At 32.9% G+C, this 22,412-nt stretch overlaps 1 protein-coding gene across 6 annotated transcripts; it reads right to left on the bottom strand.

Moving 5' to 3' along the window:
* Positions 1 to 807: 807 nt before the first annotated feature.
* LOC116426174 (oxysterol-binding protein-related protein 2) lies at positions 808 to 20,930 on the bottom strand. Of its 6 annotated transcripts, XR_012999871.1 has the most exons (11): positions 20,310 to 20,930; positions 18,532 to 18,730; positions 17,863 to 17,972; positions 15,950 to 16,108; positions 10,153 to 10,353; positions 9,136 to 9,325; positions 7,017 to 7,133; positions 5,846 to 6,063; positions 5,168 to 5,340; positions 3,546 to 3,611; positions 808 to 3,469 (listed from the first exon to the last, which is right to left on the bottom strand). XR_012999871.1 is itself a non-coding variant. In XM_031974766.2 (9 exons), exons 1-9 carry the CDS (start codon positions 20,339 to 20,341, stop codon positions 5,238 to 5,240), a joined length of 1,329 nt encoding a protein of 442 aa, XP_031830626.1. In that variant the 5' UTR covers positions 20,342 to 20,930; the 3' UTR covers positions 808 to 5,237. The 6 variants fall into 6 exon arrangements, 2 of the variants coding, with proteins under 2 accessions (XP_031830626.1, XP_076228953.1); XR_004234846.2 differs by having other exon boundaries at positions 3,546 to 5,340; XR_012999870.1 differs by having other exon boundaries at positions 808 to 3,611.
* Positions 20,931 to 22,412: the final 1,482 nt, after the last annotated feature.

Genomic DNA, 22,412 nt, shown 5'->3' with positions numbered 1-22,412 from the left:
AAACATTAAAAATTATGATGGGCTTCGCTAATAGAAGCTTCCTACACGTGTCGTCTAAGATCCGACGAGTACTCGAAAAAACTCGAGCGCAACGTCAGAATGAATTTTTCGCGCACTACGAAAACAGCAACGGTTGTTATATTATTGCTCGTTCGATGCGTGGTGTCTAGGTATGTAAATCTTTCCGGGTGTCTATTTGAGCTAAGTGGGCCGCGATCTCGGTCCGCTAACGTTTTCTCCTCTTTGCGTACAATTGCCCTAAATATTTAGATACAAGTGTATAATACAGTCACCGTTATATATGTACAGAAAACCTACGTTGAAGCTAACGTGTCGGTGTCCAGGAAAAAGTGTGGCACCGACCCTCCCGATTCACTCGGCCGGACCAAGGTATTTTTTCACTCCGTTTCTTATAAAAATAGTATCAGTTAGTGATCTTCATGGCTACGCGGTTCTCGTAAAAACGAACATACATGAGAAAGGTACAATCGCCGCCTTCCCTCCTCCTGGTGTGTGTGTGTGTCTGTGTGTGTGTGTGTGCGTGTGTCTGTGTGGCAATCGAACCAAAGTTGCTCGTCGTCTGAGGCTTTATCCAGACTCGAGAGAACTATCCGGGAATTGCTCACTGAGAAAAACAATATCGCATCCACATTAGAGTTCGCGATCTTTTGATGGACTGCCTCTTGAACGAACATTGTTGTTCGCTGTTAACAAAAGGTCCGCGCTAGTGTTGTAACAAATTCATGTCATCAAAGCTTTAAAGCTTTTTCTTTAAATGCTGAATCTTGAAGGCTTAGAGCTGTATAAAGCTTAAATCTTCGGAACTTCAAAGCTCAATCTTAAAGACTGAGTTTTGAAGGCTTAAAGTTTTATACAGCTCAAGTCTTCGAAGCGTCAACTTTAAAGACTAAGACTTTGAAGCTTCAGGACTCAGCCTTGAATCTTTGAAAGCTTAATCTAACCCTGAAGATCCTTTAGCACTTAAATCTTCATACTCGAAAAGTCGAGCCTTCCGTTGCTATGTTAACACTGTACGGTGTTAAACGCCTCAAGTCTTCAATGATAAAGACTCAAGGGTTAAAAGACTTTAACTTTTACCGTTGAAAGGTTAAATTGCAACTACAACCTCCAAAGCTCGAAGTCTAGGACTCACGGTTACAAGACCTGCTCATACTGCCAGCAAACAGTTTCAGCGAGCCACTCGCGAACTGCTCGCGAACAACGGCCTGGACGTGACCTCGCTGCCTCGGAGCTCCATGTGCACGTGTTTCGCGTTTCGTGTGTGTGTGTTTACCTGTGTGCCTGTGTCCGTGTGTCTCATTTGTTATAAAAAGTGTATAATCGTTTTTGGAACGCCCAGCGCTACGTGAGAGCGAGCTAACGGATGGACTTTGTGCAATTCAAACGCGTGACGCGAGTTCGATCCGCTCTATTTTCTTCGACGTTCACACGAGAAAAGCTCGATTCGCTGCAGGCGCGCTCCTCACGGGACCTCACACGTAGATATATCGATGTCTAGGCATTCGGTTTAGATTTGTCTATATGGTTGCGCGATTATTCGTGGGTCTAGGCTTTGTTTTTGCAGTTCAAGCAATTGCAGTTCGTTACCGATCAGTTGGCTCACGGAAGGACACAGGGACGAGCAGAACACCTGCTGGCGCTAAATAGGCCAATCTTTTATTGCTTGGAGTATGTTCTGATACAGAATTTCTACTAGACTGTGGAACTTCATGTACCGCTTTCATTGAAGAAATTGAAAGAACGAAAACTCGATTGTTTAGAATAATTGGACTTTCTAGAAAATGTATATTTTCTAATTTTTTGTGTTTATATGCATTTTTAATATAAGAAAATTGTCTTTAGAATGTATAATTATTGAAAATGTGATTGCTTCATTCGTTATGTTTTTACAATTGTAATTAGAACAATATATTGGAGAAGTTATTTGTTGAGCTTTAGTCATTTATTTATTGAGATTCAACTATCCATAATAAGAATTGTTAAGCATAATTTTAAGTACGAGATTATTTTAGTTCATCTATCCAGTTACTGTCTTCTATTTTACAAATTTTTTAAACAATTTTTCTTTCTTACTAAAAAAAGGTTAAACCAAGCAACAAATCATGAACATCCACAGTCTAGCAGCAACGTTTGTTGTTTAAATACAAAATTGAGAATACATGTTTCTTCGCAGAGATGAGTATATGCAAATTAAATCTCATTAGTTAGGACCTGCGTTCTTCTCAGACGCCAACTCTTCAGCTTTCTGCTGTAATTCGATAAACAGACATTGTCGTGTCCACGCGTTCCGCTTTGTTGTTGTCTAATATTTGCTAAAGTACTCGAGCGTGCTTGGTGAACAAGCTCGCGAGCATGATTATTTATCTAAGTAGAACTACGCACGTACGACCTGCATACGAAAGTACCTATGAGGCGTAAACTCATTCAACCTTCACGACTGATGGGAAAGTCTCGTGTTATCTCTAGCAGAGGATGAGTATTTCGAAATTGTGTATCGCGGAGAATCAAGTGTCTTTGATATCTCGCTGAATGTGAGAGAGATACGATGATACTCGGTGGAAAAAATGCAGAAGACGTGAGAAAATATTCGACTAGATACAGTATTCGACTTAAATTAACCCTAAAAAGTGTAAGTTGAAGACCAAGTAGTTCAGACTGACCGTGTTATTCATATTTTCTTATGCTTATCTTTCGAAATTGATAACTCACAAACAAAAAACAAAATAATATAAACGAAATAAAATCTGCTAAATTCTTTTACTAAATTTTTATACTTTCATTACTTTTCTTTTCACAAAATACACGTTGATTAAAACATTCAAAAGTTCCAGCAATTCATTTTCTAAAGAGGAATATAAAAAAAACAATATTGATAAAACAAATGAAAAAATGATAAAAATAGGACGAGTAAAAAATTCTTATTATTGTTACTGAATCAAAATTATTTTTAAATAGGAAATTAAGTACTTCATGCGTACTTGTGACTTTCCTATGAACAAGGACAACCATTCAACCTTCACCCTCAACCTTTTTAAGGCTAATATACAATGTGCATTCGAATTTGAAGATCTGTGAGTCCAATCTACGCAATTCCACTGGTATCAGATCAATTTAATTGACCGCCAAACATTGTTCGGTCAATTATCGAGTTAACGATCCTCTTGCAAACAGTGTATATCTACGTGCTCCCATCATTGTCTGAAGGCTAGGGCCGAGATGGCACCGCGGTAACCTCGAATGACCAATTGACTTTATACCTAATATGTTATTTTAATTCTAGGTACACGTAGTACAGAATCTCTATAATAAACGGCGAAGGACACGTTTGACGATTCCCTCGCTCAAGGGCGCCGCTTCACGAACCATTTAATTGTGCCTCAAGCAGGTTCAACATTTCTATTTAGATTCCTTCCATCGAGTCGGTTTTGAAATGGAACATGAGGCGGTGCTGAAAAGAAATGCGTTTACATGCAACTGGGCATTATACAAAAGTTACGCTCCTCGCGAAGGAAGCACCTACATACTTTGCCTTCAAGTATCGCACGTTTCCGCGAATTCCTCGTGCCGGTGATCGATTTCACGGCTGGTACCTATTCATTTTCGTCGAACACAATGGTACGTATACGTTGTAATAGGAAAACAAATCACGCTTCGTTTATAAACAATTCTCAAACACAGTAGAAACTCGATTATCCGATTTAATTTGATAACTAAGAGTCAAGATAAATGGAGACTTGAAGAGAAATTTGATATTTAAATATTATATGGACTACCTTTGTTTTTAAGAAGCTAAATATTAATAATAATAATAATGATAATAATAGTAACAGAAAATCGGAAAAATCTATTGTCACGACTTTTGTAAGGATTATATATTACTCTTTTTGAACGCTCAGTTGTTTTAGTGTTAATAGAGGTTCTACTGTATCGGACTTCATCTTTCGAATAACACAACTGTGACTTCACCGAGCGTCACTTGAGGTGTCTGACCCGACACGTACCTAGGAAATAGAAGAAGAGGTGATAGCACTATCCCTTACTATCTGTATCCAAGATAGACACTTTTATGTCTACAGAAAATATTTCTGAAAATATTAGGTACCGGAAAAACATTATGCGATTTTCTTATTAGTAATCAATTGTGGTGTGAGTTCAATTAATATTTTACTAGTTCAATGAATGAAATTAGTATTAGCAGCAAGTTATGTTTATGCAATTAGTATCAAATAAAATAAAATAATTTTACAAAAATGTTTTTTTTGTTCAAATTTAATTTAAGAACCCGCACAAATCTTTTCTGGTACCTAATATTTAGTGGAATAATTACGATTCCTAATGCAGTATAATTGACTGATAGTTAACCCTCGGACGGCGGCGGCTTCATTCTCACCCACCTTGTCGAAGACATTGTCCAACATTACATTTTTTATACCTAACTCAAGTTGTCAGTTGTTTATGTTGTGTAAATCCAATAAAAAAATACATAGAAAATACAATTACTCACGAATATCTTCACGAGAAGATGTCATATTTGCGTCGCTCACAATAGTCACAATTAAGACAACTAACCCCACTTTTTGAAAGTTTTCGTATATATCATTTCATCAAGAGCTTTTACTTCTTGCTTCGTGAAGCTAATTGATTTGATAAATGAATGATTCGTTTATTTCAACTATTTATTAAACTTTATATTAAAATGAAGAAAAGTATGTTATAAAAAATTGTAAATGAACAGATAATCGAGATGAACAAATGTATGTAGCATAATTGCTGTTCATAACTGTTATCTGAAATGTATATGAAAAAATTGTCAGTCACTGTACATCTAAATAAAATTGATAGGAAGAAAAATTAATAGTTAATGAATCATCAAAAAATTCTCCGCCTCCCGAGGATTAAAAATATCTTATACATCCTTTTATATTTTTTAGAAATCGTCGTGTTTCTTGGAAACCTCAAGTTCGCTCGGTAAATCTGTACAGTAATGAAATTACACAAATAATAAGACTTTGTTTTTTCATTTCCAAAATGTCAATGTAAAAAAGTTCGACAAATGACATAGAATATAAAGAAAATTCAACGTTAAAGGGTTGCCAGCTTAAAACCCTACACTGTGTACCGATAATTGTGTATCGACACTGCTCACCGGGACATGCGTTACACTTCATCCAATATGTAGCATTTATCGTGATCAGAATAATGTCTTCTTGTTTTTATTAAAATATGTCCTCGATGTTAGTGTAATTGCGCTCCCAGTATCCTCCCCGGTAAAGCCAGTCCTCTTGACCCGTATAAGGATTGATGCCTAAGTGGAACCACCTGTGGCACATGACAAATTTGAATATTAATTATCATATAATAGAAATGTGATTTATTATTCATTACATGGAAATGTAATTATGCTCTGTTTTCATGTAATGTTATTCTATCTTGAATAAAATTTTGCAATTGAAATTTTACAAGCACAATCGAAGTATTGAGCGATTATTTAGGGTGCAATTTAAATGTTACTCAAGAAAAGAAATGACACAAGAATCAAGGGACTATGTGAAGTGCAACTTGGCATTATTAAAATATAGAAATTTTCTTGGAAATGTATTGAAAAAGAATACAATCGTTAATGCAAAATTATCATGTTAATTTGTTTGTTTATACTTTATTTATTTACGTTAACTTAATATCTGTATTTAAAAAAGAAATTAATAACGATATATGCTTAGAATGAGTATGTTTATTAGTTCAATGTTTTTTTTATGACTTCATCGTAGTCTGCTGGGAATAAATATTTTTTTATATAGCAAAGTGTGTCTTTGAACTTTCATACCTGGGTGAGTATTTCGCACCCTTATCGAGTTTCCGAGCTTTACGCATCTCCCGCTGCTTTATCTCGAGTCTGGTTTTTTCATCCGCAGCACCGTCTTTATCTCCGTTCTCTAATTTTCTGATATCCGGCCTCAATCTGGAGTCCGTTGGGCACAACACTTTTTCCATTTCCGGCACCAATTCGTTTAACGACATCGCGAACGTTGTGAATTGGAAATACTAAAAATCAGTTGGAAAGATTAAAATGGAGCACAGATTTACTGATTTCAGTTGTGTTAAAATTTTACACGTTAATATTATTGTGTTATTTATTATAAATAATATATATATATTATTATTATTTATAATATATATATTATTTATAATAAATATATATATTTATATACAAATATATAAATATATATATTTTTCATTTATCATACTCCAATTTAAATATGTAAATATGTAATTATTATATAAAAAGGCACTTGTATTTTATGAAATAAAGACCTTTGTGTTTACATTTAACAAAATTCTTTTATTCAGTTGTTTCTTCAAAGTTCTCAATTTTCCCACACTCTCTCGTAACTGCAAAGAATTTCTATATGAGCCGTTTATTTTGAAAATGATTTAAATCTGTTAAAAAAAAGAAAAAAACTGTTAAAAAATTAAAAGATAATATAGAATTAGAATTGTTATAACCATTAAGTTGATCTTTTTTGAAAGTGGACCACTTTAGTCAACCCATTTTCAAAATATATAATTCATATATTCTTATATATATTTTTTCACGCATTATTTCTTATTAATATCTGTGCAAAGTAAATTTTTCATCAATTTCTTCATTAAGAATAAAAAACAGAAATGCAGGGATTATAATGAATGTATATAATGAATTTTATGTTGCACTTCATTAAATATTTCAGCATCATCCTTCAAGTCACAAATTTTGCGTTATTTCACACAGTGATCCTTATTTAATATACCAATTCAAACATTAATTCTATATGTAAATACAACAATTACAGAACTAGCAATCATTTACAAGGTTAAGGCCACATTTTAGAATCGAATTATTCTGTATTGATATAATCACATTGGAAAGGACAGTAAGGAATATTTTTAATACTGTAGGGAACAGCTATGCGATCCATGAATACCAAGATGGTAATCAATAACGTGTAATGATATACCTCTGAACTATTCGGCTGCCTTGGCGTAGCTTCCCACAGGGTAGTGGATCCAGGAATATCATCGATCGTTGGAGTGTCTTCTCCATCTATACTCGCAGATGGATCGTCAATTGCATCCTCGAATCAAAGAAGAGTTCATAATTTTAATAATTACGCGAGTATCTATGTAGTACATTTGTTTTTAAAAATATTATTTAACGCTAAAATTACCAGACAAGTCAAAATGACCCATTCCTGATTCCATCTTTTTGCAATTATTAAAAAGATGATAGATGTTTCTCTGAGAAATTATTAAAGAATTTGATTCAGCAATACACAAACTGAATTATAAAGCAACTAAAGTTTCAATAAGTGCATTCTTGGAATTTCTATACAGGAAATTCAAAAAGTCAATTTAATTGCTCGATAGTGTTAGTATCAATTCTCATTAGGTACAGGAAACAGTTTGTGCGATTTTCTTGTTAACAATAAATTGAGCTTCGATTTCAATTGGCATTTCACTAATTTAATTAATGAAACTAGTATTAGCAAATTATTTCACAAAAACATTCTCTGTGTTTAAATTTTTGTTTAAAGCCAAGCACGAACTTTTTGCGGTGCTTAATAAAAATGAAAACATGTTTTATTCTTACTAGAATGATCATACATAAAAAATTAAATATTTTGAAATTATTTTCATGAAAATAATAATATTCATGGATAAAATGAATTTTATCATGGAATAATAATTAATAATTTAAACATTTTGTATAATATGTTCAATCAGAAACTTTCATAAATAAACACCGTTAAATATGCAGAATTTTAATGAATGCAGATACCGCTGAGATATCAGTGTATGCAATTCCACAGATAGAATTGTACAAGCTGTCCATGTATATCAAAGTTTAAAGCATTTGACCCGCACTCTCGCTTTAAAAAATGTAGCACGGGCTTAAAAAGAAAGTTTCTTTTGAAAACAACGTTACAGTGGACTATAAATAGACTACTGATTGAATCCTTGCTAAACAGGTGAATCATTCATAAAATTCATAATAAAATCTTTTTAATGTATTTCAAAACCAGCTTTTATTCAAGATTATATCTTTAAAAGCAGTATTTCTTTATAGAAAGAGAAAGACTGGTCCACCCTTTACGAGGATTTTTACAAAGGATCAATTCAAGTGTTGAAAGCTAACCCTTATTTGATTAAATTGTTGTTCAAAGAAACCTACACATGAACAACATCAACGTCAGCATGAAAAATCTATTGACAAGTATTTTAACAGCGAGTCTATTTATGGTCGCTGGGATCCGATCATTTACAGGAAAAGTGACAATGCATTTCAACTTTTTTGAGGTCCCACTTCGCAACTGCATTGCAATAACTACGTACTTAATCAATTCATGCTATAATTACTCAATTACAATAATATAATTATATGACGTATAACTGTAATTTTGTCCCTTTACACTCGGAAACTTTAATTTTAGCAACAACTCAAACATATTTATTTATAAAATAGCGAGTAGTATTTAATTTTAAATAAAGTAATATATCATTGGAAATAATCATTCTGTTTAAATAATACTTGGAATAAAACTTCAATCTATTACATATTATAATTACCAAAACTTCTCGCCTAGTTTCATTACTTAAATAATGTCTCTTAGAGAAAATAATCGATTGCAAAGGTTCAATACTTTTCACATGATCTCGAATGAATTAATAAATCGTCCTAATAAATTACAGTCGAATTAACCCTATACCAACCAGGCCTTTAACATGATTAATACGTAATCCTTACAAAAATTGTAGCAATAGACTTTTTTCGACTTTTTCACGTTTTCATGTTATAGTATTCAAATGAAACTATTTATTTTTAAAATCATTTTGAATATTTAATACTTTTAAGATTACAATAATTGCGAAATCAGAAAAATAAAACCCGCTATTTTGAAGGATACGGATAATTCTAGTATTAAGTACCATTAATACCAATTTCTGAATAAGAACAGTTCAATTGAATAAAGTTGTTTAACTCTATACTCCGAGGACAGATTATAAAACATTACAAAACACTTTTGTCCAACCAAACAGAGAACTAATTAGAATGACTGAGCAGAACACTTTAGATACCTGATGAGAAGGCTTGAAAGCTCCAACCTTCAGACTGTGTAACTTCGCCAAAACTTTCTTATGTCCTGGACTACCCTGAGGACTTTTCGCTTCCCGCTTCACCCTCTCCAAAGCTTCCTCGTATGACGATGGATCGCACATTTTCATCATCTCCGTCCATTTTCCGTAAAGGAACAGAAGCTTCTTCTTACTGAACAAAACATGTACAATTAAAATCACTTTCACATCAACGAACTTAACCAACCACCTCGTTATCAGAGCCATTTATCAGAGTAACATCGAAAGAACGAACTTCTCGACTTAATTCTCAGTTTCCTTGCTCAAAAAATTAATTCTATATCTAACAAATATTTTAAATGATTTTCGTAAATTATTTTATTCACAATTATAAAGGAATAGCTTTTTTGTCCTACGTAACATTCATCATGCCACACAAATGAAAATGGTAATTTACCGAATAATATTGCATACGAACACCTCTATAACTTCAATAATTTTAAAACGATAAATCTAAAACCAGTTATTTCAAAATGTGTGATAGATTTAATGTTAACCCTAACATATCAGTGAAAAGATCAGTTTTAAACTTCGATTTAAAATCCTGCGTTTTCTTTCACCCATTTAACTTTATATCAACTCCTATGTTGGTCGATTAATTTTCAATTTTTGCCTTTCCTCTTATTTGTATTCTCACTAAGAAAAATCGATGATCTAACATGCTTACTTTTATTTAGTAATTCGATTAGTTACGATAAAGATAGGTGTGTACAAAGTACCGATACGTTTAGCGTCAACAATAACGAACTGTTCCTTCACCAACAATGAACAAACGTAAATAATGCTTAACGTTTCACGGAAAACTCAGATTTCGCGCACATATCACGATGATGTAGTATGTTCTACGAAAGTTTGCGACCTGGTGGAAGATTCGTCGAATGAATATCATCGAGATCGCGCGGTGCAAGTGTCTTTTCTACGATCGCAGATTCAATTGATGATAAACTGTTACCAGCTTACTCTTGATCCGTTATGAAGCCTTCGACACGGTGAAGGTCCTTCCCGTTGCGACCGCTACTCTTGAAAGAGAGAGTCGCCTTCAGGTTTGCCCCGCCGCTCTGTTTGATCTCGAGGGAGCCTAGCTGCTCCATCCATAATTGGCCCACCAGCACGTTATGAAGTATGCAGTTGATGTTCTGCCAAGTGTACGCTTCTTTCCATCTGTATACATTAGCGTGTAGATTAATAGGGGATGATGGGGCAAGATTAGAAAACTTAAGAAGAATTGTTATATAATATTATGTTTATCGATTTTGTGTATGTAAGACACACTGTGTATAGTGTTAATGACTGTTGATAAAAATATGTTGAAATTGATTTATACAATTTAATGGATAACGTACAGAAAGGTAATTTTGAAAGTAGCAATGAAGTCTTGTTTTGGCTTGTATATGGGCAAAATAGGACGCTTAGAAAGAATTGTTAGACAATCTTGTGTATATGAAACGCTGTGTATAGTATTAATGGCTGTTTATAAAAATTTGTTGAAATTGATTTATAGAACTTAATGAGTAAAGTATAGAAAAGTTGTTTTAAAAATATAATAAAGTTTTGTTTCGTTTTGTTCTGTATGTGAACAAGATGGCAGGTATTTATTTACGCGTGCCACACACTTAAGGGGTATTAACTGAAAATTCTGAATTAAAGGATCCTAAACTAGTTCGAAAAAAAGATAAACACAAAATAAATAGGAAAATAATAAAACAAAATGAACCATTGACTCATGTACATTATTAACGTGTAGGTTAATTATTTCCCTGTGGTTTAGAAATTAACGAACCCATCTCAAACGGTTAACCATAACGTTGTGGAACGTTAATTACGTGGAGCCAGTTTACTTGAGTGGTTGCCTTCCTTCCTTAACATCATTTCGTACTTCTCGATTGTGCAATTTATTATAGATTTTCCGACGGATAACGAGCTGCTAATTTCGTGGAAAAACTTCCTAGTTGCTGATACCTTTATTACGCTCTCGCGTGTTTTGAGTAAATAGTATATATTGAACCATCTGCTCCTTTCGATTTGTCATTAATGAATTCTGGTAATTTAGATAATGTTTGTATATAAAAATTTATATACATTCTACAAATGTGTATATTTAAGATTTGTAGAATATTGCTTTAAATAAATATGTTTATAGAAATAAATGGCTATTTATCGGTTATAATTAATCTGTGTGTTAATACATATTTTTGAAGAAATTTTTATATTACTATCAGCAGATACAGTAGAAGGTAGAAAGACGAATTAATTAATTTATTATAGTTTGTACTGATAAAATTATTAAACAGTGAAAAGGATGAAATAATGTTATGTACAAGAACTAGTGTTAATGATTAGATACAATTAATATATTTGGTTTGCTATTCAATTTTTTAAATAAAATATTACGTAATAGGAAAGATTAATCATTAGGGAGTAGTATAATATTAGTAATAACATCTTGTAGTACAGAAAAAATAATCATAAAAGAAAAATGGAAACACTAAAGAACCTTGCGAATCATGCACCAAAGTAGAAAGAGCCAACACATATTAATGGTCAGTCAATGAGAATTACTTAAACAGCCTCTCTACTTTGGCAATAAAAACAATTGAACATTTCAATGAACAAACTAATCTTAAGGAAAACAATGCAATATAATGTGAGAAAAAGTATTTTCTACATCACAAGGAAATGCTCATTTTTTAAGCTGCAAGATTCGAGTTTTATTAAATATATTAATTTAGTTGTAACTCAATTCAGTAAAACTGTACTTGCTAAATATATTTACAAAGTACATTGGATGATTAGCTGTTTAAATACCGCGTAAGACAGTTCTAAAATTCTCGATTTGAAAAAGGAATACAGATATTTAAAGCTTCAAGTATAGTTTTATGATTCATAGAAAGTAAAGTATAATATTTACTGCTGATCAGCTATTCCAAGAGTATACGATTCACATTCCTTCTCCTCGTAGAAAGCATTTAAAAGTGTATAAACTTTTTTTTAACTCATAAATATCCAGAAATTGCATTCAACGACATCAATCTTCATTAAAAATTACTACTGCTGCGCTATTAATAATTCGAATGGTTTTAATACGAAAATATGAAAGATTTGACCTAAATTGCTATAGTGGACCATTAATGGTTCCATTATTATTCTCGGTGTTCCAATTTAAAAATCGCTCCCATAAATCAATGGTTTATGAACCCGCATAGATCGGTTTAATGACTTTTAAGGCTAAGTCATTAAACGAAGCATCATGCATGTGTTTTCCTTACGTTGAGGGAGCAGTAATGATTGACAAGAGACACTGCAGACCGCTTGATTTATTTTAACACACGTACGTATATTATGTATTAACCTTTTGCACTCGGAAAGTTTTTTCACTAAATACATTCATTAGTTTCTAATGCAATTTTAACTAAATTATTGATTCTGTTAACTAGAAATAATGTAGGAATCAATGAACAGAATTGTTTTATTTCAATATTCTGTGTCTAATTACATTTATATTGTAATTAAACTTAATATTGTAACATTAAGTTTAAATTAATTATATAAATTAATAACATTAAGTTTAAATTAATTATATAAATTAATAATATTAACTTCAAATTAAAATTAAATTAATATCAAAAGTTAATATTGTATATCGAATTCTATAATTCTTCTATAGCAAATGAACTGGCGACTACATGTCACCTCTCAAGTGCAAAGGATTAAACATCGTATCTATCACTGAACCAACTATCATAGAAAGATAATAAATCTACGTTGACTTGTATCAATATGGATAGTTTATTTTGAAAGCAATGTAAATCTGTTTTCTTTTACCTTGAGATATTAAAATGTTTGCGTTTCCATCTATTAAAGAATCCCAACAGATTTACTTAGTTTGTTCAGAGTTGTTTGTTTAAAGAAATGTAAATTCATTGTGGATAGAGTTTCGTTTAGAATTAATCAGACCACTATCTTTTTCAAGTTCATGAACGAATTGCTATAAAAATATATGATAATGCAGTTCCATTTAACAAAAAAATTTAATCGACTAAAAAATAGAATTTATTAAGATATAAATTATAATTAAATTACAATTTTTGTAAACACAATATAATTATATAACAATAAATTGATTTATTGTGTCACATATTACGTTAAGGTTTTGTCAGATCAAATTCATATAACAAAATGATAAAACAAAAAATACAATATTAAGCATTTGCTATGCAACATTGAACACAGTCGATAATAGAATTTATAATTTTCAACTGCCGACATAAAGAAAATTATCACAGAAAAATAATCCCATGAAGTTTACATTGCAGTATATGCAAGTTTTTCGTTCCCTCAATTTTTCAAACAGTGGATACCACTTTCAAAATAAACGATCCAGTTAAAGGTGTAAGACAAATATACCACTCACTAATGAACGCACTGAATGGATCACGTCACTTTTTGGGGAATATTTATACGATCCTAAAAAAGTACGTGAGTTTTCCAAAAAGGACGGAAAACTAGGAAGAGTAAGTGAAAAGAGTGTTCGAAAAAAGCAGCAAAAGTGGAAGAGAAAGCGTTAGTAAAATTCATGAGTGCAAAAACGTGCGAAACAGTGTAGGTCCTTGAAGAAAATTTACTGACAGGAAATACAAAGTTACGAGAGCGAAAATAGAATGTTGCGGCAGAAAGGATGAGGAAAATTTATTAGCGGAAATAAAGAGCTAGTCAATAAGGGTGGAATACATGGCAACGTTGAAACTGATACAACGTAATCCTTCTTCATTTTCTCTGTAAATCCTTAGGGATTTTCTTGGCGCTTTTCAAAATTACCTCACCTGCGTCATCAATTTTCATTTTCAGAATTCCACACATTTTTCAGTTTATTTCAAATGAAATATGATAACTGCGTTTATTGTGTTTATTATAATATCAATTAATGTCATTAACGAAGATTAACGAATATTTCAGTTTATTTTAAGATCCATCTGCAAACACGATTTAATTCTTCACTTATCTGTTGATCTTAAAAGTGTTATCTTTACTTCGTTTACTGCGAGCTTAGGGAGGAATTTATAAACAGACCCCTCTAAAGTATGCAAATTTTACTGTCGAATAATTGACCCTTTTCTCTAAGAACCGAGAAAGTGAGTTATATTTGCACTCCATTCTTAAGTCGCTCATTGGCCAAATAGGTTAACTCTGTTTTTTAAGAATTTTATCGTGAAAATGTTAGATTGATTTTTAAGTTTTTATATTTGAAAAAAATTTCTTTATTATTAGGTTACCACGAAATAACATGAATTCTCTTAGAGAGTAGAAATTGTAATCGTAATAGAAGTTACTTGAAAAATATATTATTTTATGCATTTTATGTATTCAATAGGTTAAGCTACACTTATGATAATAGAGTAATATATATTCTATAATGTTTACATAATTTTCCATTTAAAGAGAAATTGAAAAATCAATATATATATACTTTCAAATATAAAGACGTCTATCATTTGCAATTATTCAAGAAGTTCTGAATTCTTCCAACAGCTTAATTTTTAAACATTATACAGTAATAAAATACAAAAAATTCGAACTCAAATCATACATTTACCAAAGTAATTAACTTCACGAAATTAGAAGTAGAAAACTTTGATGACTGTACAATATTATACGGAACAATCAACCAAATATTGACACTAAAATTTGGAAACAAGAAAAAAATGGAGCTAGTAACATTGACTTCTGAATAACTCTGTAAAGAGAACCTAGAGCGACCCTCGGCACGATTGAAAATAGGAATTATAGGTTGGAACATTAGAAGTTCCTCACGCGTCAAAAGTTAATAACGAGCATCAAAGAACTTTTTAATCGTTAGAAGGTATAAATATCAACAAATAACTAGCAAAGTGGCCATCGCTTCAACTCCTACTCGCTTTGATTTTTCGCTAACGAGTTTGCTGTTCATAATTGATTACGTTCAGCGCATTCAATACCCTCTAGTTATTACGTTGGCGAGTGAAGAGTAAACTAGTTTCCAAGCGCAACCCTTAAAAGACCACACAGAAAAGTAACATAAAAAACCGATACTGTTCGACAGACATATTTACAAAAAATGGTAATAAAAGATTTTTATATATTTCCTTGTTCAATTTAAAAAAAAAACATATGTTTACAGATTTTTTCGTTTAATTGAAACAAAATGTTTATATACTTTTTCGTTGAATACAAAAAAAATGTTTATACATTCTATTGTTTAATTAAACAAAATGTTTATATGTTTTTTCATTTAACTCTTCTTTAATAAATGTTTATAACGTTACTTTAACATCTAATGTCATTAGCAACGTTTATTATTTAACAATGCACGGTTATGCGTGTAACATTCTGAGAGTCAGAAATTGAATAAGTTTTTATAAAAGGCATTACACTTTTGGTAAGAGTAGTGTTAACCCTTGCCTTACATTATCGTAACAGACTAGCGGTGAAGATTTCAAACAAAATATAATAAACATAAACTTTTTTTACCCCTTTTTACCAAATTTTAAGCCTCTACCCCCACTATTACGGTAGCTACAAGGTAAAATGCTATACACAGTTTAAGCTGGATCTTTTATGTTCTGCTTGATAAAAAAATTATGAAAAAGGTCATAATTATTCTTGTTGTAGATGTGCATTTCCGGGAATTGTAGAACAATTTGATGACTGTAAAATATTATAATAAAGAAACAATAAATACTCAGTGATTCTAGTGTTAATATAAGCATAGAGTATTACTCACTTGGGAAGTTCAACGGTGACAACACCTTTCGGATGGATCTCTATTGTTTTGCCCCACAATTTTAACGACGGGTGTATGCTGCCGTGGAAGAGGAAGTCCTCGCTCTCTGCGTGGAACGCGGACACTGGCGGGTGATGCGACACTTGCTCGCAGACTATTCTAAAGTAAGAATTGTATTGTTATTTAGTATTATTAGCTTGCGGATTTGTATGGAATTATGGGAAATTGTTGAATTTTAGAATTATTTAAAATGCACACGGTACAAGAAAATATATGGAATATCCAAAAGGTTTGAATATTACAAGAACATTAGTTCGTCCCTTGTCGCTTGAATGACCGCCGCAAGAATTTGTTCACAGCCGTTAACTCGACCCGAAAGTCTTTGAGAAATGTGCATACAAGTCGATGGTACTTTGATGAAATTGATAAAGCTAAGGGGAAGAAATTGTTTCGGCTTGAAGTTAATTATTCTGTTAGAACTGTGAAGTACTACTCAAATTTGTAGTTATTTTTTACATTTGTACAATTAATTGTAGACAATTATGACAATTTGTAGAATTATAGTGATCTAATTATTATTTATAAGTTCTTGAGAAAGAGAAACCATTCGTGAAATTGAATTCTTGAATTCATTAAATACTATTACAACGTTAACAATAATATTAATATAATTCATTACTATTAATATTTTATTCCTCATTTCATACAAACTTCATTCGTTCCCCAAAACAATTAGTTACAAGCCAAAATTTTAAACCAAGCAACAATCAATTTTATATTTAAATTCATATTTCAACCGACCTTCAGTTAAAGAAAAGTAAAAACATTCTAAATCATTTTTCTTTTAAGCATTTACTAAACATAATTAAATAGTTTAAATAATTATTCTATTATCAAATTTAAATGAAAAAGAAGGTACCATACAATTCCTAATAAAATACAAATGCAGTTCTAAACGAATGCAGCTTTTGCACCTGACCCAATATTTTCGTCACAGTTTTCTTACATCAACCTAGCTTAAAAGTATTCTCCTCCAGCTTCTCATTTGCTTTGTCTATACAGAGATACACGGATGTATGGCACTTAACTGCAAACATGCGCGCGCGCGCACGAGCAAGCGCGATAAACAATGGCGCAACGTGCAAACACGTTGCACTACTACATTCTCGTAACGTCAACTTCCAGAAACAAGGTCCATTAGTAAGCTTCGCATAAAATTGTTTAGTACTGACTTCATCCAAGATGTTAACCATTTTATAGCATGTTTACATCTGTTTCTTCCAGAAAAACCTTTCCAATCAGTGAATGACTTCTTTATTAGGCAATTATGGACTATAACTATAGGACATAGAAATTTGATGACCATGGGCTAGCGATAATAGAGTGTTTACATTGTTTGAAGAGCTATAAATTTAGGTTATCCGTATAACCCTTATAATGTTGCAATTTATTAATATTCAACCCTTGGCCCTTCGATTCAATTTTGCAACTACACTTGTTGAAACGATTTATCGTTAATAATTTGCTAAAAAAATAAAAGATTCTATGCTTTCTATGCCTCAAGTTATTCTAAGCTATATAAATTAATAACAATGAAAATAATGTTCCATTTGAACTAAATTAACAGCTTTTAAATTGTTTCCTGGTAAAAATTGATCTAAACACTTTATGAATATTTTGTATATAAATAAAGAGGAGATATGTTTATATATAAATTTTATATTGAAATTAAGAGAAACATCGAAAATTTACGTAATAAATATTAAATGTTACGCAAAAAGTATATAAACAAATGTGTAAATCACTGTAGATAACTCTATACAATTGAAACATTTTATGCACATATTAAACGTCCTATAAATTGATGAATACTATTAACGAACCAATAACAATTCGAATACTTGAATAATTACCGGAAGCCCTCACGTTCTAACTCGTACGTCTCTCCTAGTATAGGATTGAAGGGTTTGCCAAGTCTCTTCCAATTTGAAGCCAAAGCGCTGACAGCGAAAGCAGCAATATACTGAAACATTATAAAGTGTAATAAAGATTTTACTGTGTCTTTCAGTGAAACCGTACATCTTTTATATAATATGCAGTGAATCACATACTTCATATATTCGTTAATGAGAATGTAAGTTCGTTTAAACCTCTGTTATATGTTTATAAGTATACGAAATTGATCTATATATACATACAATTTTATATAGCTTCAATAGTTTAAATAAATTATATTAAGTGGCTCAGAGTAATAGTAGCCTAACTATTCTAGAATTCTCGGAAAAAAGGCATTTGTAAAATATTCTTGCATCAATTAAACAGTAATATTACAATATTATTAATAATATTAATCATTATTAATTATCAATATTACTAATTTTAATATTAATATTCAATTAATCTAAGAACGTTTCATAACGGTTTTCTTCTTGAAAACAAAAAAATAGGAGTTAGAATATTATTCTGAGCAACTCGTATATAAATATATATACATGACATATAGATCTAAACCCAACGTACAAAACTAAAAAATTAAAAGTTACTTATTACACGTATACATTAAATAAGAAATCGAAGCTCACTTGTAACCTTTCCACGGGGGTTTCCTCTTGAGCCGCTTGCTTCAGCAATTTAGCGTACTCCATGTACTCAGCGACGCGTTGGAGAAAGGATAGCGGTTCACTGAAGATGACCGGCATGGTGAATTTGCTTAGATCTTTGCCCAGCGATAACGCTGAACAGATATTCACTTCTGAATGCCCGGGAACTGGTAACGTTGTTCTGGAAAAGAATACAAAAATAAAACGGCGAAAAGTAAAAATCAATAGGTCCATGCACACTTGACATAGAAATTGTATCTCTCAATTTTATCTAAAAGTCTTCTTTAAATATTTTAATTAAATCATTCCATTTTAATGTGGATGCATGACGATGAATTGAACCAAATACATTGAATAAAATTGTATGCAGAACTATATCCCTTTTCACTAAAATGTACGTCTATGTTAATTTTCATGCACTGAACATGTCTTGATCTCAAAGGGCTAGAACCTTGATATGAATACGTTATGTAATACTGCCGGTAAAATGTGTGGGAGCAGACCTTATTATCGGATCGTGGATATTTTGTGCACTTGAAATGTATATTTTATTTGTAACTTGATAGATGTCTCAATAAAAAAAGCTGTTTAATTCAAAGTTTTGTAAATTAATCTGTAAAAGTCTGTGTTTACATAAATGTCAAGAATTCACTTATAATTAACGTTTTAATTACCAAAATTGTCATCGTGTGATTTACATGATAAAGTACTCTCTGAAGTTTCACCTATGATAATTACACGTATTTACATGTACAATTATGCGCATAATACCTATATTGAAACATTGTATAACGATTAATGATACTTAATAAAGCTTGTGAGGTTCGTTTAACAATTTCATTCTCCTTTCAACGTAATTTTGTAGTACAGATATTCACGATGCAGAATCTGCAACATAGATAACCGGTTAATAAAAGTGAAAAATATGTCTCTATGAAGCCTTGAGGATCGAAACTTATTAAACTATATTTGAATATATTCTTGCAAGTCTTCTCACTTCAACGTTATTGTTATATATCCGATAAAGTTCTGTTTAAAAAGAAATTTCTTTCCATTCCTTATAGTAAACATTTCCGTTCTACTTAGCGTACATTAGTAATATTCGTAATAGTTCAATGAAAGTAATAACAAATGTAACAAAAATACATTATTTTTACCTTAACAACAATTCAACAATAATCAGACAATCGCTCAAACAATACATCCGATAACGACGATGCGCTACTCTCATAAATACATACACACACAGCGCATCGAGGAATCAAAGCATTTCATCTTCATTTAACGGTGATATTCCCACCAATAATTACGTTGATCCGAGACTCCTCGCCGGCGGCAACAGCGTATTCCATTCATCCTCGCCGTATTAAAACCCTAACGCAGCGAAATACCCGCAAAATTGAACTGTGACCTTCAAAACCGGACACAGTCGCAATCCTAAACACGTCCATGTCAAAGCAACAGACAGAACAATCGATTGCCCTACAAAGCAGCCGTTCTAGCAAACAACGCTAAATCGAAATCAATAAACCAGTCAGGATCCTTTCCAGCATTCGCAATTACGCCATTTACGCCACCAACTCATCCTCATCAAGCCAACACACCACATAGCTAAAAAACAACCAGTCAACAAGACCATCCAATCATCAATCCATCAACCGGCGGTGTCTCCAGGCTTAGCTAATCGACTCAGCCTACCAGGCCAGCGGCCCCAGAGGAAAGGAAGAATAATAGAAAGCTACCCCTAAACACTCACGCACCTGTACTGTCTCTGTGTCGTGTCGTTGGCCATTATACGAGCCTGTCGTGGGTATCGAGCGGCCTTTTGTCCGGTTCGGAAGCGGCCTGATCACAGAATGAAACTTGCCACGTTCTAGCCCCCGGTTGACGATGCTCCGACGTTCAACGACATCCGACGATTACACGGATCGAAGACGATCGGGACGTCGGGTCGCACGCCGCATCGTTTCCTATCCTCTAGTGGCTCTAACTTCGCACGTACACACACGCGAGTGGCGAACAACGGGGTACAAAGAACCGACGCCGAGCGAAGAGGGGGTTGGCCGGGCGGAAGAGGGTGAACGTACAAAGACGTCCTCTCGGTCTCAGAGCGATCGCACTCGTCGTTATCACCGCGTCATCGCGATTACGTTAACCGTCGGTCCCGACCGGAGATTGATCGCCGCGAAAGATTGCGTCGCGAGCCACGGGATCATTCAATGACGGCCGCCGGCGGGTTTGCATCGGTTGCGCAAACTTGCGATCAGCTGTACACACGGCGACTGCACACGCGTTGGGCATGCGGGCGTGCCGCGAGCCTCCGGCGCACCCTCTTGTCGGCTCGCAGCGTCCTCCTCGCGCCAGGTGCCCCTCTCGCTCTGCCTTCCCGCGCGCACCGGTCGCCAGAAAATATCAATAAATTCGAGCATGGTTATTGTAGGCCGCGAGACGCCCGTGCCGTTGCCCGCGATCCTCTATTCGTTGCATCCCCAGCCACACGCATGTGCAGCTACGACTGTGACCGTTCGAACGATGGGATTTAAATCCTTTTTGCCGGCTTTTCGAGAATGTTTTTCCGTGGCTGCTGGTGTTCCATTGATACTGCCGGGGGTTGGAAACAGTCATATCGGTTTCAGGTTCTTGATACTGTTATAGAGAACTGGATTAAAGATATAATTGTTATTTGGTATGTTGGTTTCGGTTATGGTTCTTCGGAATCGATATTATTTTGGTTGTACGTCGATTCTGTGAATGTTTTTTGTCAGTTTAGAAAGAAATGCAGAATTGAAGAACAACAGTTACAGAATCTATATATGCTAAATGAAATATTGGACAAATTAAATTGGTAGAAGTCAACTTGTAAATACTATTCCATGTTTTTCATTTGAAATGGCAATGTGAATAACTTTAATTTCAGTTTCTTTGTATAAAGTGGAAGACTGTGATTATTACAAATATGTGCAGTTGGTAGGGACAATGTTAAATGAATCAGTATCGATCTTTCACTTTCATACACTTCCATGGGGAGAATGTATGATTAACTTCTTCATTTTAGAAGTTTCTAATTACTACAGGAAGAATATCTGATCGTGAAACTGTTTATTAGAGATTGATAGGAATATTTCGGTAATGGGAAAAGATTTATCTCCTTTATTTGCTGTTTATCTTTGTAACGTCGTCGCAAATGTTGGTTGCACTGAATTTTGGCACGCGTTTAACCTTCGACTGAGAAATGGCCATTCTGACCCATAATTGAGTTTCTGTTGTGCGCAGGTTTCAAAAACGGAATGTACATTCTGCTTTATACGTAGTTTTAATTGTACGCGTTACAGCAACACGTGTGTATAATTGCATAAGTAAATAAATAATTAAGAAAATCTATAAAAATTATAAAATTGTAAAATTATAAAAATATTATTGCTGTGTCATAATTATCGTCTTCTACAGGAAGCACTTAATGAGGGTTTGAACCGATTTAAAAATGAAATAAATCATTGAAATAATCTATCGCGATAAGTCTGTACTTCTTCTGATGATATAGAAAAATAATGAACTGTCAATAGTATTGAGACTTCTCCACGATCAGGTTTATCACACAAGTCCGAATAATCGTTTTTGAAAATATTAAAAACATTATTGGAATGAAATAATTAAAAAATAAATAATTTATTAGTGCTCTACAAACTCCTGATGAAACCAGCGCAATAAGTAACTGCAATATAACCACGTGATAGCCACAACTGCAATTATTTTATATAACTACTAACCATTTTTATTATGGAGTTCGATAAACGACATTTATATAAAGTTCTTCAATTACTAATACAACGAGTATTCAAACAATACATTCAAACAAACATTTA

This window comes from Nomia melanderi, chromosome 12, assembly GCF_051020985.1.
Source record: "Nomia melanderi isolate GNS246 chromosome 12, iyNomMela1, whole genome shotgun sequence".
In the NCBI taxonomy this organism is placed as follows: Eukaryota; Metazoa; Arthropoda; class Insecta; order Hymenoptera; family Halictidae; genus Nomia; species Nomia melanderi.
The sequence above is the reverse complement of the archived record's forward strand: the minus strand, read 5'-3'. Positions and strand labels throughout refer to the sequence as shown.

Excerpts from the sequence above, each read along its gene's own strand:
- LOC116426174 (XM_031974766.2), bottom strand. The coding sequence starts at position 20,341 with ATGGCCAACGACACGACACAGAGACAGTACAG. Across the intron at positions 16,109-17,862 it reads TTAGAACGTGAGGGCTTCCG|AATAGTCTGCGAGCAAGTGT; the intron begins GTAATTATTCAA and ends TTCTTACTTTAG. Across the intron at positions 7,134-9,135 it reads CTTTCAAGCCTTCTCATCAG|GATGCAATTGACGATCCATC; the intron begins GTATCTAAAGTG and ends CTTTGATTCGAG.